The sequence below is a fragment of the Marmota monax genome, unplaced genomic scaffold (assembly GCF_021218885.2).
Source record: "Marmota monax isolate L192 unplaced genomic scaffold, Marmota_monax_Labrador192_F-V1.1 WCK01_AAM20220418_F8-fsc00140, whole genome shotgun sequence".
NCBI lineage: Eukaryota > Metazoa > Chordata > Mammalia > Rodentia > Sciuridae > Marmota > Marmota monax.
The window spans coordinates 589,104-610,194 of record NW_026694256.1 but is presented as its reverse complement, the minus strand read 5'-3'; the positions used below and the strand labels follow the sequence as shown (position 1 = coordinate 610,194).

The 21,091-nt window shown below is 35.9% G+C and overlaps 1 protein-coding gene and 1 non-coding gene across 2 annotated transcripts in view; one reads left to right on the top strand and one right to left on the bottom strand.

Annotated features, from left to right (window-relative positions):
* Positions 1–21,091, top strand: part of Mcm9 (minichromosome maintenance 9 homologous recombination repair factor) — a 77,757-nt gene that overhangs the window by 34,836 nt on the left and 21,830 nt on the right. The window contains exon 8 of the mRNA XM_046466987.2: positions 16,634–16,808. Coding sequence (XP_046322943.1) covers positions 16,634–16,808 — 175 coding nt within the window. The remainder of the gene's footprint in view (positions 1–16,633; positions 16,809–21,091) is intronic.
* LOC124108572 (U6 spliceosomal RNA) lies at positions 8,326–8,432 on the bottom strand. Its single transcript, XR_006856726.1, has one exon. It is a non-coding gene; the product is annotated as a U6 spliceosomal RNA (small nuclear RNA).

Below are 21,091 nucleotides of genomic sequence, written 5' to 3'. Positions count from 1 at the left end.
AGGCCCCGCCTCCGGCCCGGCGACTCCCGCGTCTCACGTCGGGCGTGGCCGCGGCAGGGATGGGAGGGGGCGTGGCCGCTGTGGGGGCGTGGCCGCGGCGCGGACGGGGCGGGAGGGCGGGATCCCGCCCCTCGTGTGCTCCGTGAGGATTTTTGGTTTTTTGGTTTTTTTTTTTTTTCCCCTTTTTCTTTTTTTCCTTTTAATACTCTTTTTACATCAGTGCAACGGATCTGTCGGCTCTGCTGAATTTAACAGATCAGATTCAGTTGTCCACACTTGGTTAGGCTCAGCTGTCTTGTATCATGTAATTGGAGTAGAGAGAAGGGTTGGTTGCAGTGGAAATAAATTCTATTTTATATACCAATGTCAGCTCTGAAGGAGCAAAGCCATTTTGGAAATCGAGTTCTTGGCTAGTATCTACGTTTAGGCACGACAGCGCCGTTAAATACATACAAAATGAAGGGCGAGGAGATGATTTTCCACACACACTTTGCTTAGAAAATCCAAATAGGTTATTCTTGGCTGCACCTGGGTTTTCTAACTCCCATTCCAGATCTTCCAGAATGAGAAAAACAAAACAAAAACAGACATGATGAGTTACACTCCAGGTTTTTGCCATTTGGGGAGCATAAAAGAAGAAAATGGAAGTGTCCAAGACCCAAAACGACAACAAATGTAGGCAAGGGAAATGGAGAGAACACAAAGGTATATTAAAACATTTGATTTTTAAAAAATTTACAACTTAAGCCATTACTAAATGAAAATGTCAGTAAAACAAATTTTGAGGCCCCTTTACTTTCCTGTAGCCAGTTAAAATCTGAACTAGGAAACATCGATTCATTTATGCTGCTTGACTACCATTATGAAAAACAGTTTTTAGCATGTGTGTGTCAACTATTATTATTTACTAATCAAGAGTGACATAAAGGTTTGTTTTATGATGGTTTTATTCACAAACTATCATTTTTTCCTTAAACGTTGTAAATGAAACCACTAAACTTGACTAAAATTCAAAGTGAAATTATTTCCTAAGTATCTGAAGAGTGTTTTCTTTGTATAGTGCCCCAAATTTTAATTAGTCATTCTTTGGTCATTGTTCATACTTAAGTAGATTTTTTTTTTTTTGTACCCAGGATTGAACCCAGAGCCACATCCCAGCCCTATTTTTATAATTTATTTAGAGACAGGGTCTTGCTCAGTTGCTTATGGCCTTGCTAAGTTGCTGAGGCTGACTTTGAACTCTTGATCCTCCTGCCTCAGCCTCCCCAGCTGCTGGGATTACAGGCATTCTTTGATGAGATGTCTTCATCTGATCAACATCTAAGTTATTGTGGGACAGCTAATATCAGGTGTCCCAACATTAAAGAAAGTTAATTAGACTGGGAGGGGTGTGCCATTTTGTTGTCAATGGATTGGATAGTCTAATAGGACCTACATAAGTTTTCTTCAAGTCTAGTGTTTTGTGCACATTTTTGTAAAAAAGTCATACTTGGTGATAGAAACAGATTACTGTGGCTGATAAACAACATACTCTTCACTCTTATTAGTTCTGGTCTTTATGCCTGTAAAGATAAAGTAGAAATTGCTGTATAATGTAAGATACGCTGGATAGGTAAGGTAAAATGACCATTCAAAGATTGAAACATGAATCCTGTGACAATGTGTATGCAGTTGTCTGATTATTGCAGATGCTAATTCACTTGTATTATAAAAATGAGGTTATATGCTTGTTAAAATGAAATGCAGCCAGCCTGGTGGAGCAGTCTTGTAATTACAGTGACTCTGGAGGTAGAGGCAGAAGTATTGCAAGTTTGAGGCCAGCCTCAGCAATTTTAGTCAAACCTTCAGCAAGTTAGCAAGATCCTGTCTCAAAATAAAAAGGACTAAGGATGTAGCTCAGTGGTAAAGCACCCCTGAGTATAATCCCTAGCACCTCCTAGAAAAGAAACAAATGCATTTTGCAGTTTGACCTAATGTGTCTTCTAATGAAGCCAGGCTTACCAAAAAAAAAAAAAAATAGTTTTGATGGATGTGCTGTATCAGAAACTGAGAAGATCTACCTGGACACCACTAGTTTGGCTTATTTTACAATTTTTTTAAACATGTCATGTACAACAGTATTTAAGGAAAAAACATCTTCATAATGATTTTTTTAAGTTGTCAATGGACATTTATTTTATTTATTTATATGCGGTCCTGAGGATCGAACCCATTGCCTTACACATACTGGGGAAGTGCTCTACCATTGAGCCACAAACCCCAGCCCCTTAATAATAATTTACTGAAATATGCAAGAATGAATTATAGGCCTCTCACACTGCCTCTCTTAAATGTTATTAGTGCTCATTGAAAATATTAAAGGGTCTTTGAGCACTTTTTTCAATAGTTTCCTCACCATGTACAAGACCAAAATAATTCATCAGATGGATATTTTGAAATTGCAGTATGCTTTAAGGGAAAAAAAATTAAAAAGCATATCTCTGTAGTTTCAGAGGAACTGTTACTTAACAACTTTTTGATGACTCCCAAACAACAAGCCATATTGCAACTGATGGATCACTATGTATGTTTTCATTCATTAAGTACCCAAGGGGTTACAGGAGAGGTTTGGACAGCTATGTGAAATGTAAGCCCCAAATTTCTAGGGGAAGAATGGCTGAGAGATTGTTTGGCTTTTAAGATGAACAAAACCTAAATTAGTGCCTAGGGCAGAAATAAATGAACCTAGTTAGCTGTTGTTTTAGGCTGAATTATGTCTCCCCCAAATTCGTATGTTGAAACATTACCATCTAGTGCCTTAGAATGTGACTATATTTGGAGATAGGGCCTTTAACTATGTGATTAAATTAAGTGAGGTCATTAGTGTGCGCCCTAGTCTAGTCTGGTGCCGTCATAAAATAAGAAGATTTTGACTTATAAATAAACACCAGGGGCATACATACACACAAAAAAGAACATGTAAGGACACAGCAAGAAGAGAGCCATTTATTCAACCTCAGAAGAAATCAACCTAACCTAACATCTTCATCTTGAACTCTAGCCTCTAAGATGATGAGAAAATACATTTCTATTGTTTTATGCTTCCGGTCTCTAGTTTTTTGTCATGGCAGCCCTAACAAACTAATACGGCTATGGTACATTTTTCCCACTAAGAATTAAGCTTATTTGAAAGTCTAAACTTATTTAATCCTAGTATTGATGAGTTTTAAAGTGTGTTCTGTGGTATGAAATGAGGTGGTCATTTAGCTGTGCCAGTGGGGGTGTGGTGTAGTGGGTGTAGCCATTCTTCAGAGAAGTATCTATTATTGAGCATACAGCTTGAATTTTGAAGAAACAAGATGTAACTTGTCTCTGGGGGTTCAAGTCTCCACTATAGAGGGCTTCTAAGAATCTGAAATGTGAAGTCAAAGTGAGGTCACACACAAGATGAAAGAGTAAAGTAAAATACTGTAGAACTAAATAAAATTAATTTAAAATGTGTTGTATTAAAATATATTATAACTAGGAATTAAGTTGAGTCTCAATTTCTGACTGTTGCAAAACTTATCATTGGAATGAAAGTACTAATGTCTTAGTTTTGTTCACATCACCTGGTTTTTCATCTGGGATAATTAATGTTATCACTTCATTGAGTTGTCTTTGAAGAGTCAATTGTATTATTGTCCCCATCATTTAAAAAAAAAAAAAAGTAAGACTTGTTTTTTGGTGTTCTTTTGGGTTTTGTTGTTGTGGTAGTTTGTTTCTTGTGATGTTGAGGATAGAACCCAGGGTCTTGCACATTGCCAGGCAAGTGCTCTACCAAAGTAGTTTTTAAATGAACTTTAGTTTAAAAGGCTGTCTTTTATTGACTAGTGATGAAATGTCAAAATTAAATGATAGTTTTAAGTTTTTCTTTAAAAATGTAAAATGTAGAAATTTTCTGTAGTTTATGGATATTGCTAAATTGGATAAATTCCAGAGTAATGATTGGGTAATAATTCATTGCATATATACAGAGAGTATTATGTGAAATTTCTGTGCTGGACTCAGTGAAATGTTCAAAGATAAAACTTACAAAGACATTATGGTCTAGTAAGAAAGGTAATTTATGTAATTAAATAAGTGTGAAACAAAATAGAAAGTATTACTTGTAACTTCACTGATAGATGTTAAAATGGGCAAAAGAAAAAGTTTTTTTTTTTTTTTTACTATTTCTAAAGGACTTTTAAGTAGCCTGTGTTTTTGAGCTGTCCAGTACCCTGATATGGTGGAGGATGAGGTATTATCATCCCATTTAACAAGCAAGAATGCAGGTATATGTAGGCAGTGAGTGAGCAGAGGACTCAGCCCAGGCAAAGCTGGGGGAGTCTCCCCATGGAGGTACTACAGAGATCCAGCCTTCTGCTGCAAAAGAGGAGGACGGAACTACACATCCTGAAATGTAGCCTTGTACATGTTATAAGGTTTCCATGTCCATTGCATAATATGTTCTTTCCCTATTCTCTGCTCTAGTTCATTAATCAAAGTCATCACTTATATTCATTGTTTCCCATCATGAGATTACAAGTTTGTTGAAAGTATAGGTATATTTAATTTCTTATGATTTACATATTTATAACTTTGAGAGCTATAAATTATATTATTCAGCTTCCTGTTTTATTTTTTGTACTGGGGATCATACCATACCACTGAACAATTAAGAAAGTAGGTTTCTGAGCACCAGCATCCTTACTTGTTAAATGGGATGATATCATCTCATCCTCTTACCGTATCAGGATACTGGTCAGCTCAAAAACACAGGCTACTTAAAAGTCCTTTAGAAATAGTAAGAAACTGACTTTTTTCTTTTGCCCATTTTAACATTCCAGCCCTTTTTGTTTTGTTTTGAGGCAGTGTCTCTGTAAGTTGCCCAGGTTGGCCTCAAACTTGTGATTCTTCTTCTGTCTGGGATTAAGGTGCTGGGATTACAGGTGTGTGTGCCACTGTGTCTGGCTTCATTCAGCTTTCTGAAGCACCATAATTATGTTTATTGTTGACAGTTTGTTGGTCTTAATATTATATTGGTTTTGGCCAAAAGAATATGAATAGAAATGCCTAACACAATTGTTTTTTTGTTTCTATGTCTATTTTTTTTTTACTATGTCTTCTTCATTCTCTTTTAAATCAAGCTCCTTTTACATTCTTGAACTTAGTCTCCTTTAGTCTCTCTTCCTTCGTGTTTTATGTTTCATCCTTTTCTGTCTCTAACCTTTGCCTCTCCCATTCATTAGAGGATCTCCTCTTACCTAATACAGGGGAAAAGTGTGATCAATAAAGGACTCAAATCTTTAAGACATCTCTAGGCTAGACCACTGCTTGTACAGAGCCACTGCTGATCATAGCAGCCTTTTCTAGTCGGTTACTATAGAGACAAATGACATTAGATGGAGTCACGCTTGGCAGAAACTAGGCAAGTAGGCTTTGTGAGATGGGAGGCCTTATATGCACAGTCATTTAGAGTCAAAAACTGGGAAGGTTAAGAAGGGGACAGTTTTCACAAATGAGCTAATACGTAATTAATTGGTAGATGTTTGGTTGCTATAATTTGTGCCTGCAGAGGTATTGATTCTGACATACAATGAATCCACCTCCAAGTATCATCTGGTATGATTACACAGTAATATTTTTTAAATGACAGTTTTATTGAGATATAAACATATCACATAACATATAATTCATTCATTTAAGGTAACTGAGTCAACAGTTTTTAGGATATTCACAATTATGCATCCATCACCACAATCAATTTTAGAATATTTTCATCATCTCAAAAACATACTTTATACCCTTAGCTATCACTCCCAGTGCTCCCTTCCCCTCACAAGTAGATAGCAGCTGAATTACTGTCTGTCTATAGATTTATCTATCCTGGATATTTAATATAAATAGAATTATATAATAGGTGTCTTTTGCAACCTCCATCTTTCATTCTTTTTGATGTTTTCATCTATGTTATAGCTCTTACTGATATTTAATTCCTTTTAATTACCCAATAATCTATTATCCCTTGATGGATTGTTTCTACTTTTTGACTTGTGTGAATAATGTTGCTGTGAACATTTATGTACAGGTTTTCATTTTTATGAGTATATGCTTAGGAATAGAATTCCTTGGTCATATATATATATATATATATATATATATATATATATTAACTTTTGAGGAGCCACCATTTTACATTCCCACCAGTAATGTGTGAGTCTTCCAGATTCTCCACATTACCATTAACACTTGTTCCTGTTTGATTACAGCTATGATAGTGTATGAGCAGTATCTTATTGTGGTTTTGATATGCATTTCCCTCATGGCTAGAGATGTTAAACACCTTTCATTTATGTATTGGCAATATGCCTGTCTTCTAAGGACAAGTATCTAGTCAGATATTTTGCCCATTATTAATTGAGTCATTTCTTATTCTTTTATTATTGAGTTGTGGTTTTTACATATTCTAAATACAAGTCTCTTATCAAATACATGGCTTGCAAAAATCTAAACCAATTCTATGGATTATCTTTTAATTTTCTTGGTAGTATCCTTTGTAGCAAAGGGCCTATATTGTATCAATTTTCTCTCTCCTGTTTTTTGTTTGTTTTTGTTTTTTGCTTGTGCTTTTGGTGTAGTTTCTCAAAAACCATTGTCTAATCCAAGGTCATGGAAATTTACACCTGCTTTCTTCTAAGAGTTTTATACTTTTAGCACCTCACAGTTAGGTCTTTGATCCAGTTTAAATTAATTTTTGTGTATAGGTTGAAGTCAGGAATTCAAATTCATATTTTCTGGATATCCAATTTACCAACAGCATCTAATGAAAAAAGTATACTTTGACTTGGAACTCTTATCAAAAATGAATTGACCAGCCGGATGCAGTGTCTCATACCTGTAATCCCAGCAGCTCCAGAGGCTGAGGCTGACGGATCATGAGTTCAAAGCCAGCTTCAGCAACTTAGTGAGGCCCTAAGCAATTTAGCAAGACTCTGTCTCAAAGTAAAATCTAAAACGTGCTGGAGATGTGACTCAGTGGTTAAGGGGCCCTGGGTTCAATCTCTGGTAACCCCCGCAAATGAACTGACCTGAAATGAATGAGTTTATTTCCAGATTTCCAGACAATTCTGTTTTGTGAGTTGTGATTGATCCGTATTCTCTCTCGCTTTTTTTTTTTTTTCCAACCACTGAGCTACATTCCTAGCCCTTTTTAAATTTTTTATCTTAAGACAGGGTCATGCTAAGTTGCTGAGAGTCTCACAGAATTGTGGAATCTGGCTTTAAACTTGCAATCCTGTCTGTCTCCTGAGTCACTAGTATCACAGGCACACACCACTGCACCCAGATTGTTGATCCTTAATCATATACTATTGCCACATTTTCTTGATTACTATAGCATTGTAGTAAGTTTTGAAATCAGGAAATAAGTCCACTTTAGTTCATTTTTCAAGATTATTTATTTGGGATCCCTTGAATTTCCATATGAATTTTAAGAATACCTTATTAGTTCTGTATAGAGCCATCTGAGATTTTGATAGGATTTTCATTGAATCTGTAGATTACTTTGAGGAGTATTACTATCTTAATAAAGTATTAAGTTTTTCCATCAGTGAATGTGAAATATCTTTTCAATTATTTGGTCCCCCTTAGTTTTTTCAATAATATTTTGTAGTTTTCAGAGTATAAATTTTGCACTTCTTTTGCTAACTATTCCCAAGTACATTATTGTTCTTTTGATGCTTTTGTAAATTGAAACATTAATCTTATTTTTTTCATTTTTATTTGCAACTGAATAGACATACAATTTTTATTGTATCCTTCAGTCTTGATGAACTCAATTATTCTTATAAATTTTTAGTGGCCTCCTTAGGGTTTTCTATATGCAAGATCATGTCACCTGAAAAAAGAGTCTGGAAAATAGAGATATTTTTACTTCTCCCTTTCCCTTTCAAGTGCCTATTATGTATCTTTTTCTTGCCTAATTGCCCTACCTAGAACCTCTAGCCTTCCTTCTGCTTGCTTTGGGTTTAGTTTGTTCTTCTTTTTCCCATTTCCTTAAGGTAAAATTTAGGTTGCAAAATATATTATGGTTCTATATTTTATAGGCCCAACAATGTAATTACCTATGTTATTTTATACAATTTCTTTAAAAATCATTTTAGGAAAGAAATATGCCTTTAAACTGATTTTGCTAATTGCATAATTACCTTTGCTGATGCTTGTTTTTCTTTCTTATGGATTTAAATTACCGTCTGGGGTGATTTTGCTTTGACCCTGAACTTTCTTTTAATTTCTTTTTTCCCACTTTTTTATTGGTACATTATACAAAATATTGACTGCTTCACAAATTTGCATGTCGTCCTTCTGCAGAGGCTGGGCTTATCTTCTCTGTTTCATACCAATTTTAGTATATGTGCTGCTGAAGCAAGCACATTAAGTAATTTCTTAAAAGTAATTCTTTTATGATGGGTCTGCTTGCTGCTAATGCTCCCAGCTTTGTTTATCTGGGAATGTCTATTTTATCTTCATTTGGGGAAGATAGTTTTGCTGGATATAAGATTCTTGGTTGACAATTTAATTCTTCTAGCATTTTGAATATGTTGTCCCACTGGCTCTGACCTTCACATGTTCTGATAATTCAGCTCTTAATCTTTTTCTTATTTTTAATTTTAATTAACAATAGTTATACAAACTTATGGTGTATAGTGTGGTATTTTAGTCCAAGTATCCATTGGTCAAGACAAGGTAATTAGCACATATGTCACCTTAAACATCATTTTTTTTTGTAGTGAGAACACTCAAAATTCTCTATTCTAGCTATTTTGAATATAATAAGTTAGTGTTAATTATAGTTACCCTGCTATATTGTAGAGCATTGGAACTTATTCTTCCTATCAAATTATAGTTTTGTACCATGACCGATCTCTTTATGTCCTCTCTCTCTTTCACAGCCTCTGGATATCACTGTTTTATTCTCTACTTCTAGGATATCAACTTTTTTACCCTCCACAGATGAGTGATACTGTGTAGTGTTTGTCTTTCTATGCCTGGCTTACAAATTAACACCTGTCCTCCAGACTCATCCATGTTGCCAAAAGTGACAGGATTTTATTCTTTTTTATGGCTTAATAGTAATCCATTATGCATATATACCATATTTTCTTTATCCATTAATTTGTTGATAGACACGCAAGTTTATTTTCTTGGCTATTACAAATCGTGCTACAATAAACATGGAAGTACAGCTATCTCTTTGACATATTGATTTCCTTTCCTTTGGCTATCAAAGTAGCCAAAGTAATGGGATTGGTAGTGGGATTGCTGGAGCATATGGTATTTCTTTTTTTAGTTTTGTGAGAAATCTCTACATGGTTATTTGCATTGATTATAGTAGTTACATTCCCACCAACAGTGTAGAAGCGTTCTCCTTTATCACCATCATTGCCAATATTTGTTACTTTTTGTCTTTTGGGTTAACAGTTATCTCTTCAATCTTATAGGGGCTCCCCTATAAGTGAAAAGTTGTTTTTCTCTTACTACTTAAAATTATTTTTTCTTTTTACCTTTCGTTTTTAGTGTATTGACTATGTTTTTGTGAATTTCTTTATTTTGCTTGAGGATTATTGAGCTTCTTGGGTGTGTGAACTAATGTTTTTCATCAAAATTGGAAAGTTCTCAACCATTATTTTTTCCAAGATTTTTTTTCTGCTTGTCTCATTAGCTTTCCTTCTTCTAATATTCCCATTATTTATATATGTGTCCATTAAAGACATACAACATTTTTATGAGTGTCTACCCATTTTTTTTGTTATACCTTTCCCCTCTATTTGTATTGCATAGATTCTACTGATGTGTTTTGAGATTTGCCAACTCTGTCTGCTAGTTCTAGAGTTGAGCCATCCAGTGAGTTTTTCATTTCAGTTATTGTGCATTACAAATCCAGAATTTCCATTTGTTTCTTATCATTTTAATATCTTAATATTCTCTATTTGTTGAGATATTGTCCTTTCCTTGTCCTTGGTTCTTCAAACATTTATAATTGCTGCTTTGAAGTCTCTGCCTATTAAGGCTGACATCTGGGCTCTCTCACAGCCAGTGTCTCTTGCCTTCTTTTTCTATGCATGGGCCATGTTTTCCTGCTTCTTTATGTGTCTGATAATTTTTGTTTAAAACTGAGTATTTTAATTAGTATATTGTTGATTCCCTTCACCCTTTCCAGGGCTTATTTTTTGTTGTTTGTTTATGTGTTAAGTAACTCAGCTAGGTTATTTTAGTGAATTATGTGACCCTGTCAGTATAGTCTCTGATGTTACTCCTTAAAGGGAACAGGCTTTTGCATGCATGCAGTCACTTGAGGGTGATAATGGTTTCAGCAAGACTTTTCTCTTCTCTGAATCTCCTTGTTAAGCTGTCTGCCCTATTTGGTGTAATACGTACCTGTTAGGCTCCCTTTATTGCTTACTACTCTATAGTTTTTTGTTTTTGTTTTTGGTAAAGGATTGAGCCCAGGGTGCTTAACCACCAAGTCACACATCCCCAGTCTTTTTTATTATTATTATTTTTTTAAATTTTGAGACAGGGTCTTGCTAAGTTGCTTAGGACCTCACTAGGTTGCTGGGGCTAGCTTTGAACTTGCGATCCTCCTGCCTTAGCCTCCTGAGCTGCTGGGATTATAGGCCTGGCACTCTCTACTAGTTTTGACAAAACCCCAGGGCATAAGTTGCTAGGTATTCTGGACTAATTATATCTGGTCAGAAGTAGTTTTTTGTTAAGTATTTGAGGTTTGTTTTGACCCTAAGAGGTGTCTTCTTAGCTCTTTTCCTGGTTCTAAATGGTAAACTAGCACCAACTATGGTTTAGTTTATTACTAAATAAGCTACCAGCCGTTGCCGCCGCCGCCGCCGCCTCCTCCTCCTCCTCCTCCTCCTCCTCCTCCTCCTTATTTTCTTCAAATTTTTGAGTAGGCAGTCACTTCCCTGCACTGTATTCCAAATAAAATCAGTTTTTTTTTAGGGAGAACTTTGGAGTTTTCAGTTTCTGTGTCTGATACTATATTGTCTGTATAGTATGAGTCAGTTTTCCATGACTATAACAAAATTCTTAAGACTGGATAATGTATAAAGAAAAGGGATTTATTTATCTCACAGTTTTGGAGATTCATAGTCCAAAGATCATGATGCTCACTCTGGTTATTCACCCCCATTGGCTGAATCATATTATGGTGAATGGCATAGTAAGAGCATGTACAAGTGGGAGAGATCAAATGTAAGAAACCAGGAAAAGATCATGGAGGGGCCAGTCTTGCTATTATAAAAATAGCCCTCTCACAGGAGTTAACCAATGTCCCACAAAAACTATTATCAGTTCTTTCCAAGGTCTGTGCCCTCAGTGACCCAGTCATCTTGTACCTCTTAAATGCTTCTACTACCTCCTAACACTACCACATTGGGGACCAAGCTTCCAACACATGAACCCTTTGGGCATATACTTAAATCATCCAAATCCTAGTAGCCTCTCCACCTGGTCAAACTCTCTGAGCCACTGTCCCAGGCTCTGGGTAGGAATGGTAGTCTCTGCTCTTATTAGCTTTGCCTTTTCAGGACTAGAATATTCACCCTAAGAGTGAGCTGTATTTTTGTATACCCTGTCCCTGTATTTTTGTATGTCACACCTAGGTCTGTGGGTTGTGATCGAGTATAGGAAGAAGGAAGGTCCCTGATCTCTTGGCCATCAGGGATTTAGCCTGTATTATCAGAGTTGAGTAGATAAAAAATGCTTATCAAACTTTTCTGGTGAGATATATTATCCCTTGTTCAGACTGAGGTGATACAGAGCCCCTCTTATTGACTACACCCATCCATTGTGAAGCTTTTATCCAGCTAAACGCTGTGGGAGGGGGTACAGATTGTGATTTAAGTGTCATAGACTCCTGCTATTCTTATCAAGATTTTTTGAGTAAATATGTTTGTGTGTGTGTGTATATGTGTGTGTGAGAGAGTGTGTGTGTGTGTGTGTATGTGTTTACTGTGTTCTAAAAACTGTAACTGGTTGGGTTATTAAAAATAATTTCCAGTTACGCTGGTTTTACTGGAGCATGTCTGTGGAGCTTCTTACAAGGCCATTCCAGAAGTGATGCCATGATGTGATTAGCTCCCTTTTTATTGTTCAGTTGTTCTAAGTGTAGATGTTCTAACTGGTTTACCAATAACTTCTGGTAAACGGAATAACCGTTCCACCCATTGTGTTCTTAAGGAATCTTATTAAAATGGGCCAGCAGTTCCATATCATCATGAAGGAAATGTAATATTTATACAATAAATTTCATTGACCCTCTGAGCGTTACCTTAGGATACATACACACCACAAGTCAACATGAAGATAAGTGCTATTGTTATCCTTTGTTAATTTTTCTGCCCAAATTGCCAAACACTTAATTGAGCAATTTCAATTTTTATAACTTCCCATGACAGCTGTACTTTTTAAAGGATATTTATATATAAGTGTATATCGATTGGAAGTTCTAGTTGGGAAATGAAAAAGAAAGTGTGGGGGAGGAAGGAGATGTAAAGTATCTGGTCGGGGGAGGGGGCAGGATTGGAAAGGGTGGGTTCAGGGGAGTTAAAGTTTATAATTAAACATTATTATATAGCTAGATTTAATCCCTGACCAACAAAGTATTTGAGCACATTATGCTGCCTTCATCAGCATATTCTTTGATATTAACAATAAATGCTGGCTGAATTGTTGAACATACAAATCTCCAAGAAGCAGGAATGAATTGGGCTTACCCTTCTGCCCCCTGGCTGCCTTCTACTGCCTTCCCTATTCCTACTAACCCAACATTTATAAGGAAATATTTCCTAAATATAATCACCTTTTAAGCAATATAAATAATATTTCTTTCTCCATTCTTCCCTCTGAAAAGTCAAAGTTAACATTTTTTCCCTTCTATCACTGGGATTCAAGAAATTAATTAAGTGGGCTAAAATACTTAGGTGTCCTAGTTTGTAATTATCTCTGCCCCAGATTACAGAGAGTGGAAGAGCCCTTGTATACTTCTAAGAATCATAGAGTTGAAAACTTGTAGTTTTTTTATTAGAACTTTTAGTCCTTTAAGTGGTTACCTATTCACTGCATAAATACCTTTTTACACTGTCAAGTGCACATTCTACCTTTTCTTGGATAGTTACTTTATTGGATCCTCTTGCCTCAGCCTCTCAAGTAGCTGGAATTACAGGTGAGCACCATAGAGCCTGGCTTAAAACTGTTTTTAAATGGTATTCTTTACATGGTCACCATTATCTCATCACCCTTCTCTGATGTAATTAGTATCTCTTTTAAAGTGTGATGTCCCAAAGTAGAAATTAGAACTTTACATCAGAAGTTGGCATCCTTGGGGCTCAGTTATAGAGCACTTGCCTAGCACATCTGAGCTACTGGGTTCAATCCTCAGCACCATATAAAAATAAATAAAATAAAGATATTGTGTCTATCTACAACTAAAAAAAAATGTTTAAAAAAAAGTTGGCATCTTTTGTCTGTAAAAGGCCAGATATAAATATTCTAGATTGGGATGGCCAGATAATGTCTATCACTACTACTGAACTCTGCCTTTGTAGTGTGAAAGCAACTATAGACAATACTAAACAAATTAGCATGATTGTATTCCAGTAAAACTACATTTACAAAAATAGGTGACTAGGGTAGATTTTGCCCATATATCATAGTTTAACTAACTAGTATAGAGCCCAGTGTAATTATATCTTCATTTGTGAATGCAGTTCTTGAAGTAACATTTTTGTAAGATTGTATTAAAATATTTTGTATTATATTAGCATAGCTACTGCAGTCTTCTCTTGGTTACTGTTTGAATGAGATCGTCAAAAGTATATCTTATAGATAGCATGTAGTTGGATCATATTTTCTTTTAAACCAACCTTTTTGTTTTCATTGACGTATTTAGTGTGTCTACATTTAGTGTGATTACTAATAAAGTACATATTTATGCCATTTTCCTCTTTTTGTTTTCTACAAATGTCTCTTCATTCTTGTATTCCTTCAGTACTTTATTGTATAAAATACTCGTTAGTAAATAATTCCATTCCCTCCATCTTCCTTTATTATCCATACAAATTATTATCTTTTGTAAAGCAATCAACATGCTTTATAAACTTAATATTCTGTAAAATCAAATAAGAGAAGAAAAGAGTTACAAGCAAAATTATGTTTTATACTCTTTTTCATATACATAAAAGTTACCTTTAGGGGCTGAGGGCATAGCTCAGTGGTAGAATGTATGTTTAAGCACATGCAGGGGCCTGGGTTCAGTCTCCAGCATCACAAAAACAACAACAAGAAGTTATACTTATTAGTGCTTTTTATTTCATAGATTAGAATTGATTTATTGTTTAGTGTCCTTTCATGTCTGCCTGAAAGACTCCCCATAAAATCTCTTGTAGAGTAGGTCTGTTAGCTTGTTAACACTAATTTTTTTTTTTGCCTGTTTTGGTTTTATTTCCCTTTACATTAACCAAATTATATTTTTGCTCAATATTATTTCATTATTTCATATATGTTGTGTTTAGCTGTATTTTATTTTGCATTGTTGTGCATTATATTCCATAGTATGAATATAACACAATTTATTTATCTGTTCTACTGGTTGGTAGACTCTTCAGTTTCTAGGTTTAACTATCCAAGAAGAATTTGTGAGAATTATGTAAATGTTAAGAATTGTGAGCGTTCTTATACACATCTGTCCCTGGGTGCACACAATCATACACCTTTAGAGAATAGACCTAGCAGTAGAATTTCTGAATATATATAATCACAATGTGTTGGATATTGTCAAGAACTCTTTTTCAAAGTAGTTGTGTCTGTTATTACTCCCATTAGCAGCATGTGAGAATTGATTTTTAGATATTAGCCATATCTGTGGGTATGTAATGATATCACATTATGGCTTTAATTTGAAGTACTCTCATTACTCATGAGAGTAAGCACCATGTTATATATTTATTGACTGTAAGGATTTTTCTTTTGTGTAATACCTTTTTAAGTCTCTTCTTGGTTTTTCCATTAAGTTGTTGGTCTTTCTTCTATTGGCTTTGGTTAGGTTGTTCAGTGCTTGAGTAAAAAAAAAACACTCCAAAATCCAGAAGCTTATTTTTGTTTGCAAATCTGCAATTGAAGCAAGTCTCAGCTAAGACAGGTTTTCTCTCTTCCCTTGTACATCAGCCAACATAGCTCAGCTAGAGGCTGGAGGACCTACTTTCAAGATAGCTCACTCATAGCTGCCACCTTGGTACTGGCTATAGGTTGGTAGCTCACCCAGGGATATAGGTCCTAGGTCTCACTTTCTTTTCAGAAAGGCGTCTATCTGGGTTGCTTTTAGTTTTTTCATAACATAATTGCTTGGTCTCAAAACCTAGCGTTCCAAGAAAAAAAGGCAGAAATGCATGGCATTTTTATGATCCAGCCTTGAAAATCACAGAGCATTGCTTTAACCATATTGGTTAGGGCAGTCTCAAAGGCCTGCACTGTCAGAAGAGAGCATATGTTTAACATCTGTCACATATTTATTTGCTGTGTGTTTATTTTCTATGGTAAAAAATCTGGTCAAACCTTTTGCCCCCATTTTTTTTCCCCCTGTGGTTCTGGGGATTGAACCCAGGGCCTTGTGCATGCAAGGTAAGCACTCTCCCAACTGAGCTTTATCCCCAACTCTGCCCATTTTTTATTGGTCTTTTTTTTTTTCTCCTATTTACTTCTTATGGAATTTCTTGAATTCTTTCTATACTCTGTATACATGTCATTTAATAAGACAGAATTTAAAGTTATTTTCTCTCACATTTAAATTCTTGCCTTTCACATTTTCTTAACATTGTTTTTGGAAGAACAAATATTGTTTATTTTGGTGAAAATCAAGTTATCATTTTTCTTTGTATACTGTATGATATTATGTATATGAAATCTTTGCCTAGCTGCCACATTTTTTTTCTTTAATTAATAAAGTTTGTTGTTTACAGTATATTAAAGTTTGTAACAAAACAGCAGAAAATAGAGTTCCCATGAATGCCTTGTTCCTTCCATACCACTTCTCCATACATACACAACTTGAGTTTTAGAGAGAAACATTTATTAGAGTTCAGGAACCTACATTGATACACATCATTATTATTCAAGTCCATGATTTACATTAGGGTTCACTCTTGGTGTTTATGATTTGTAGGTTTTAACAAATGTATACGTATTCATGTAATAATTCCTGTTCTCTATAATCAGACCCTTCTCTATAAATAGCATATATGGACCTTCTTGTCTTAAGATCTCTGGAGATCTATTTGATCCTTCCAATAGTAGAGCACTCAGTCAGGGCACCTAAAAGGAGATACAGAAAATATGGGGACTTCTAGTTACAATAAAATCCTGAATATATTCCAGAACATAAGAACTTCTGGGGCCTTCTACTGCCTGATACTTGAAATAATTGTCCTAATGCCATCCATTTTTGGTAGACTACAAATAAAATCCTTGGTTCTACACCTTTCTCTTAACATAAGGGCATTTTTTCCTTTATAGGTATGAGACATGCTTTTGAAAATAAAAACTGACAGCTTCCTTTTTTCCTTAGGTCTGACGGTAACTGCTGTAAAGGACTCAGGAGAATGGAATTTGGAGGCTGGGGCATTAGTACTTGCAGATGCAGGCCTTTGCTGTATCGATGAGTTTAACAGCCTTAAAGAACACGATAGAACCAGCATCCACGAAGCAATGGAACAACAAACCATAAGTGTTGCTAAGGCTGGGTAAGCATTTCTTTTCTTTAAAATCTATGGAAACAGATTATTTAATTCATGGTTTAGAGAAAATAGGAACCTTACTTGTTCTATCTGGATTATCAGCTATTACCATTCAAGATATACCTTTCAAGTTTTTCCTTATTAGAATACAGAGGTATGGGAGGAGGTAAAAATGAGTTATTGGGGGAAAAGCAAGTATAAATGTAGATTGATATAACCAATGGAATGGATTTATGAAAAGTTTTCAATATGGGAATCAACTCATTTTTTTCTTTTATTCAGCAAATATTGTATTCTGGGCATATCATTGTATTAGGAATTTTGAAAGATTCAAGAAGGAAAAAAGATCATAGTTTCAGCTTTCAGTAGCTTCTTATACATCTATGAAAGGTTGACCACAGCATATGGAAACCTAAATAATAAGTAACATATATTTGCATAAGATGAAGTGCCTTTTGTGACTCAGTGATGCTCAAGATTGAAGTACATGAATCTCTGTCTACATATAACCAAGGGAATGAATAATAAGCCAGGTTTAGACAGAAATCCACTCACCCAGGCCCTGAGGTGGCTACCAGAAACTTACCTGACTATAAAGGTTGGCCACCTACACAAACAAGCTTCCAGGCCTTCCACACACGCAATAGGACTAGAGCTATCTCAGCCCTAACGTTGCTATTAAGGGTGCAAATAGAGCTGCCAGCAGTGTTTTCAAATAGTAGTGGGTACTTAGAAGCCAGACAGATGCTGGTATATATAGATTCTATGAGATCTATTTATATACCTTAGTGAAAAAGTAATGGAAATTGAGGGAAGAAGGAAAAGAGAACAGAATATAGCCCATAGGAAAAGCATACCAGAAAGAACTAGGCAGAACCATTATCAGATCTATTCATTTGTTCATTCACTCTATGTTTCTTAAGAACCTGCCATATGCCAAGAACCATGCCAAACACTAAGAAGTGCAACAATGCACTGAAAATTGTCCTTGAGATATTACTATTTGATTGGAAAAGACAGACAAAAATAATGAAAAAGTGGTAAGTTCATAATAAAAGTGTCACAAGAAAGCATAATATGACTTCTAAACTTTTTAGAAAGGGAAATTAGACATATAGTTTTTAAGTGTCTTCCAAGAATGAATTTCTATGCCTCCATTTAATTGATATCTTTGGCGATTAGTAGATTTTATGTTTTATTTTCATGTGCCTTTTCCAGAGATAATCTGGGATATTTTGCAAGATTTCTAAAAAATTAATCCTTTTATCAGGAAAATTTTAAGACAAATTCTATGAATCTGTTTAAGAAAAGGAGAAAATTAGTGCCATATATAACAGACTACAGAATAAATATTTGGAAGCAGAAATATTTTATTAACCACCTTTACTATCTGACTCCTTGCAAAATGTGAATTAGTATGAACTTTTTGTGGTATCTAAAATATGTTGTGAGTTTCACAGTCAGCTTTCTCTGGCTGAACAATTTTCATGATACCAAGAGGCTAGACATTTTTTGATAACTATTTTATGCATTGGAACAATGCTTTTCACTGACTATGGCAATAACCAGTTTTATTGTTTTTGCAGTCCATCACAGAGCCTGTTTTTTTGTTGTTGTTGTTTTGTTTTTGTTGTTGTGGTTATTGTTTTTTGAGATGGGAATTTCCACTAAATTGTCCAAGCTGGCCTCAAACTCTGGATCCTCTTGCCTTAGCCTCCTGAATAGCTGGGATTACAGGTGTGCACCACTCCACTCCTCTCTGAGCCATGCTTTTATAAAACACATAATAAAAATGGATTACTATAACAGTGAAAAGGCAAAGATCTACAAAATATAAGCCTAAAAAATCCTTATAAGAGAAATATAGATAGCCTACAAAAATCTCAACTCTGAAAATTTATCAGAGCACTGAGGTCATAAACACAAGGAATCTTAATTTCAAAGTATAACAAGCCCTCTAGGGAAAGTTGAAGCACACAAACTGTTTTACCATTGACAGAGCATGAAGGAAAAGGTGGCTGCCACAGAAATAAGACGTAACTAAAAATTTCATAATTCCCAAAAGTCCAAGTGTGGGTTAGCATACCAGTTGAGAATAACTGGGAGCTCTAAACACAATGAGAATTCTTTTTCACTTGCAAGCTCTTTTCCAGTGGTCTGTACCAGATATGAGAAAAATTGAGCAGGGAAGAAAAACAGAGAGCTCCTCTTTTCTTCTCATCAGTAATGTTAGCAAAAGGAGGTGACTGCTTCTGGGTGATAGGCCTGAGACCCTGGGCTGCTTCATGGATACCTCTTATATGAAGCAACAGCTATAAATTACTGGGGGAAAGACAGTAAGCCTTTGCATTTACAGGACCTCTGTGGAAAGGGAAGAACCAAAAAACCCGTCTGATTCTGGATGAGTCCTTCTCTTCACCAGGAGACAGACAAATGCACACTGATTCTCGAAGAATAGAGGCAAAAATTCTCTTGAGTCTAAGATGTTGAACCAATACAAATATAGTACAGAGCAGCAGTCTGCTACCATTGGAAGAAGGACAGAAAAATCCCTCTGCCCAAGAACCACCATAATTTCATGGCAGAGTCCAACAGTCATAGGTGGGAGGAAGAGAAAGCCTTATCCATCTGTATTCAATCCTATTCAAGAAGAGGCACATAGACCTTGCCTAAGACAAAGGAGACTAAGATCCACCCTGGACCCAAAATGAGCGTACATTGAATAACAAGCAACAGCAGTGTGGCACTGGGGAAGATACAGGAGTATACAGAGACCCCCTCTATAATATAGGTGTACAATGGTTGCTGTGGAGTAGTGACACTGAGGATAATCTTCCATCACTGCACTGTAATAACCCCCCACTCAGTGAAAGGTAAAGGCACCTCCATACTGAAAGGATTAAAAGTCTGTGGTACATAAGGTAACAATAATATCACCAATGTCTGTTGAGAGCCACAGCCGAAGGGGCCCCAGCAAACTTCCAGCTGCCGGCTGATGATTGGCTCACAGCGGCCCCAGCAACATCTAGCTGATTGGCTCCTCGGCCCCAGCAACATCTAGCTGATTGGCTCCTCTGCGGTGATGCTCATTGGGCTGTTTCCCTGCCCTTTCAGACCACGGAGCTGCTCATTGGGGGACTTTTTTGGCTCCGCCCACGTGACCCAGCCAATCGGCCTCAAGAGCAGGAGGATTGTGGGAGGTGGAGAGAAGCTTGTGTGGGAGAGAGAGGCTTGTGGAAAGCCGGTGGTGGCAGTTGAGGCTCTGAGGGTTTTTCCTGAGAGGCTGTTTTGTTTGGCGTGTGTGGTTCTAAAAATAAAGTTAGTTTCTTTTGACAAGTGGCTCCTGATTGTGCCCAGCCAGACTGCGGCAAATGTCCAGTTTAACTGTGATGGCCTGATAGACACTGATAGCCTTTTAGAAGGAACCAGTCCTTTTCTGGTATAAACAACTGTTTCATCTCATTCTTTGCTGTGCTTCCACTCAGTGTGCCTGGTACATGGTCAGAAATTACAAGGCAAACACAGAAGAAAAGAAAAATGGTGGGAGGAAAGAAGGAAGGAAAAAGGAAAAGAACATTTTGTTTTCAAAAGATAAAGTAATCAACAGAACCAGATTTAGTGATGAGACGGAAGTTGCAATTATAAGATACAAACTTTAAAATAACTATATATGTTGTTGAAGTATCTAGTGAGAAAGAAAAACAGCATGAATGAAGAGGGGCAAGATATAGGTAGAAATAGAAGCTTTAAATAAGTATCAACTGGAAAAGCCAAATAGTATACAGTATTAGGAATTGAAAATGCCTTAGACTTCTGAGCAAACTAGATTATGCTGAAGAATGATTCAGTTAACTTATAAGTCTATAGTAATTACCTAAAACTAAACACAAAAAGACAGAAGAATAAAAAATACATACAGTGGTATGGCATGATGCCAAATTTTGTGACAAATAGTTTACTAGAATCACAGAGGAAAAGGAGGCAGAAGGAATATTTAAAGAAGCCATGGTAATTAATTATACAAAAATTATTGATGAATATCAAATTACAGATTCAAAGGACTCAGGGGACTTCAAGCAGAAAAATACTACACAGGCACACACACACTCATACTATATATCCGGACACATTATAATCATGCTGCTGAAATCCAAAGATAAACTCTTTAAAAGGCCAGAAGAAAAATAAAAACTTTTTGCCGCAGTCTGGCTGGGCACAAAATCACGAGCCACTCTCTTAGCAACTTTTCATAAGGAAAAACAGAGATGAGAATTGAGAAGAAAATTTGT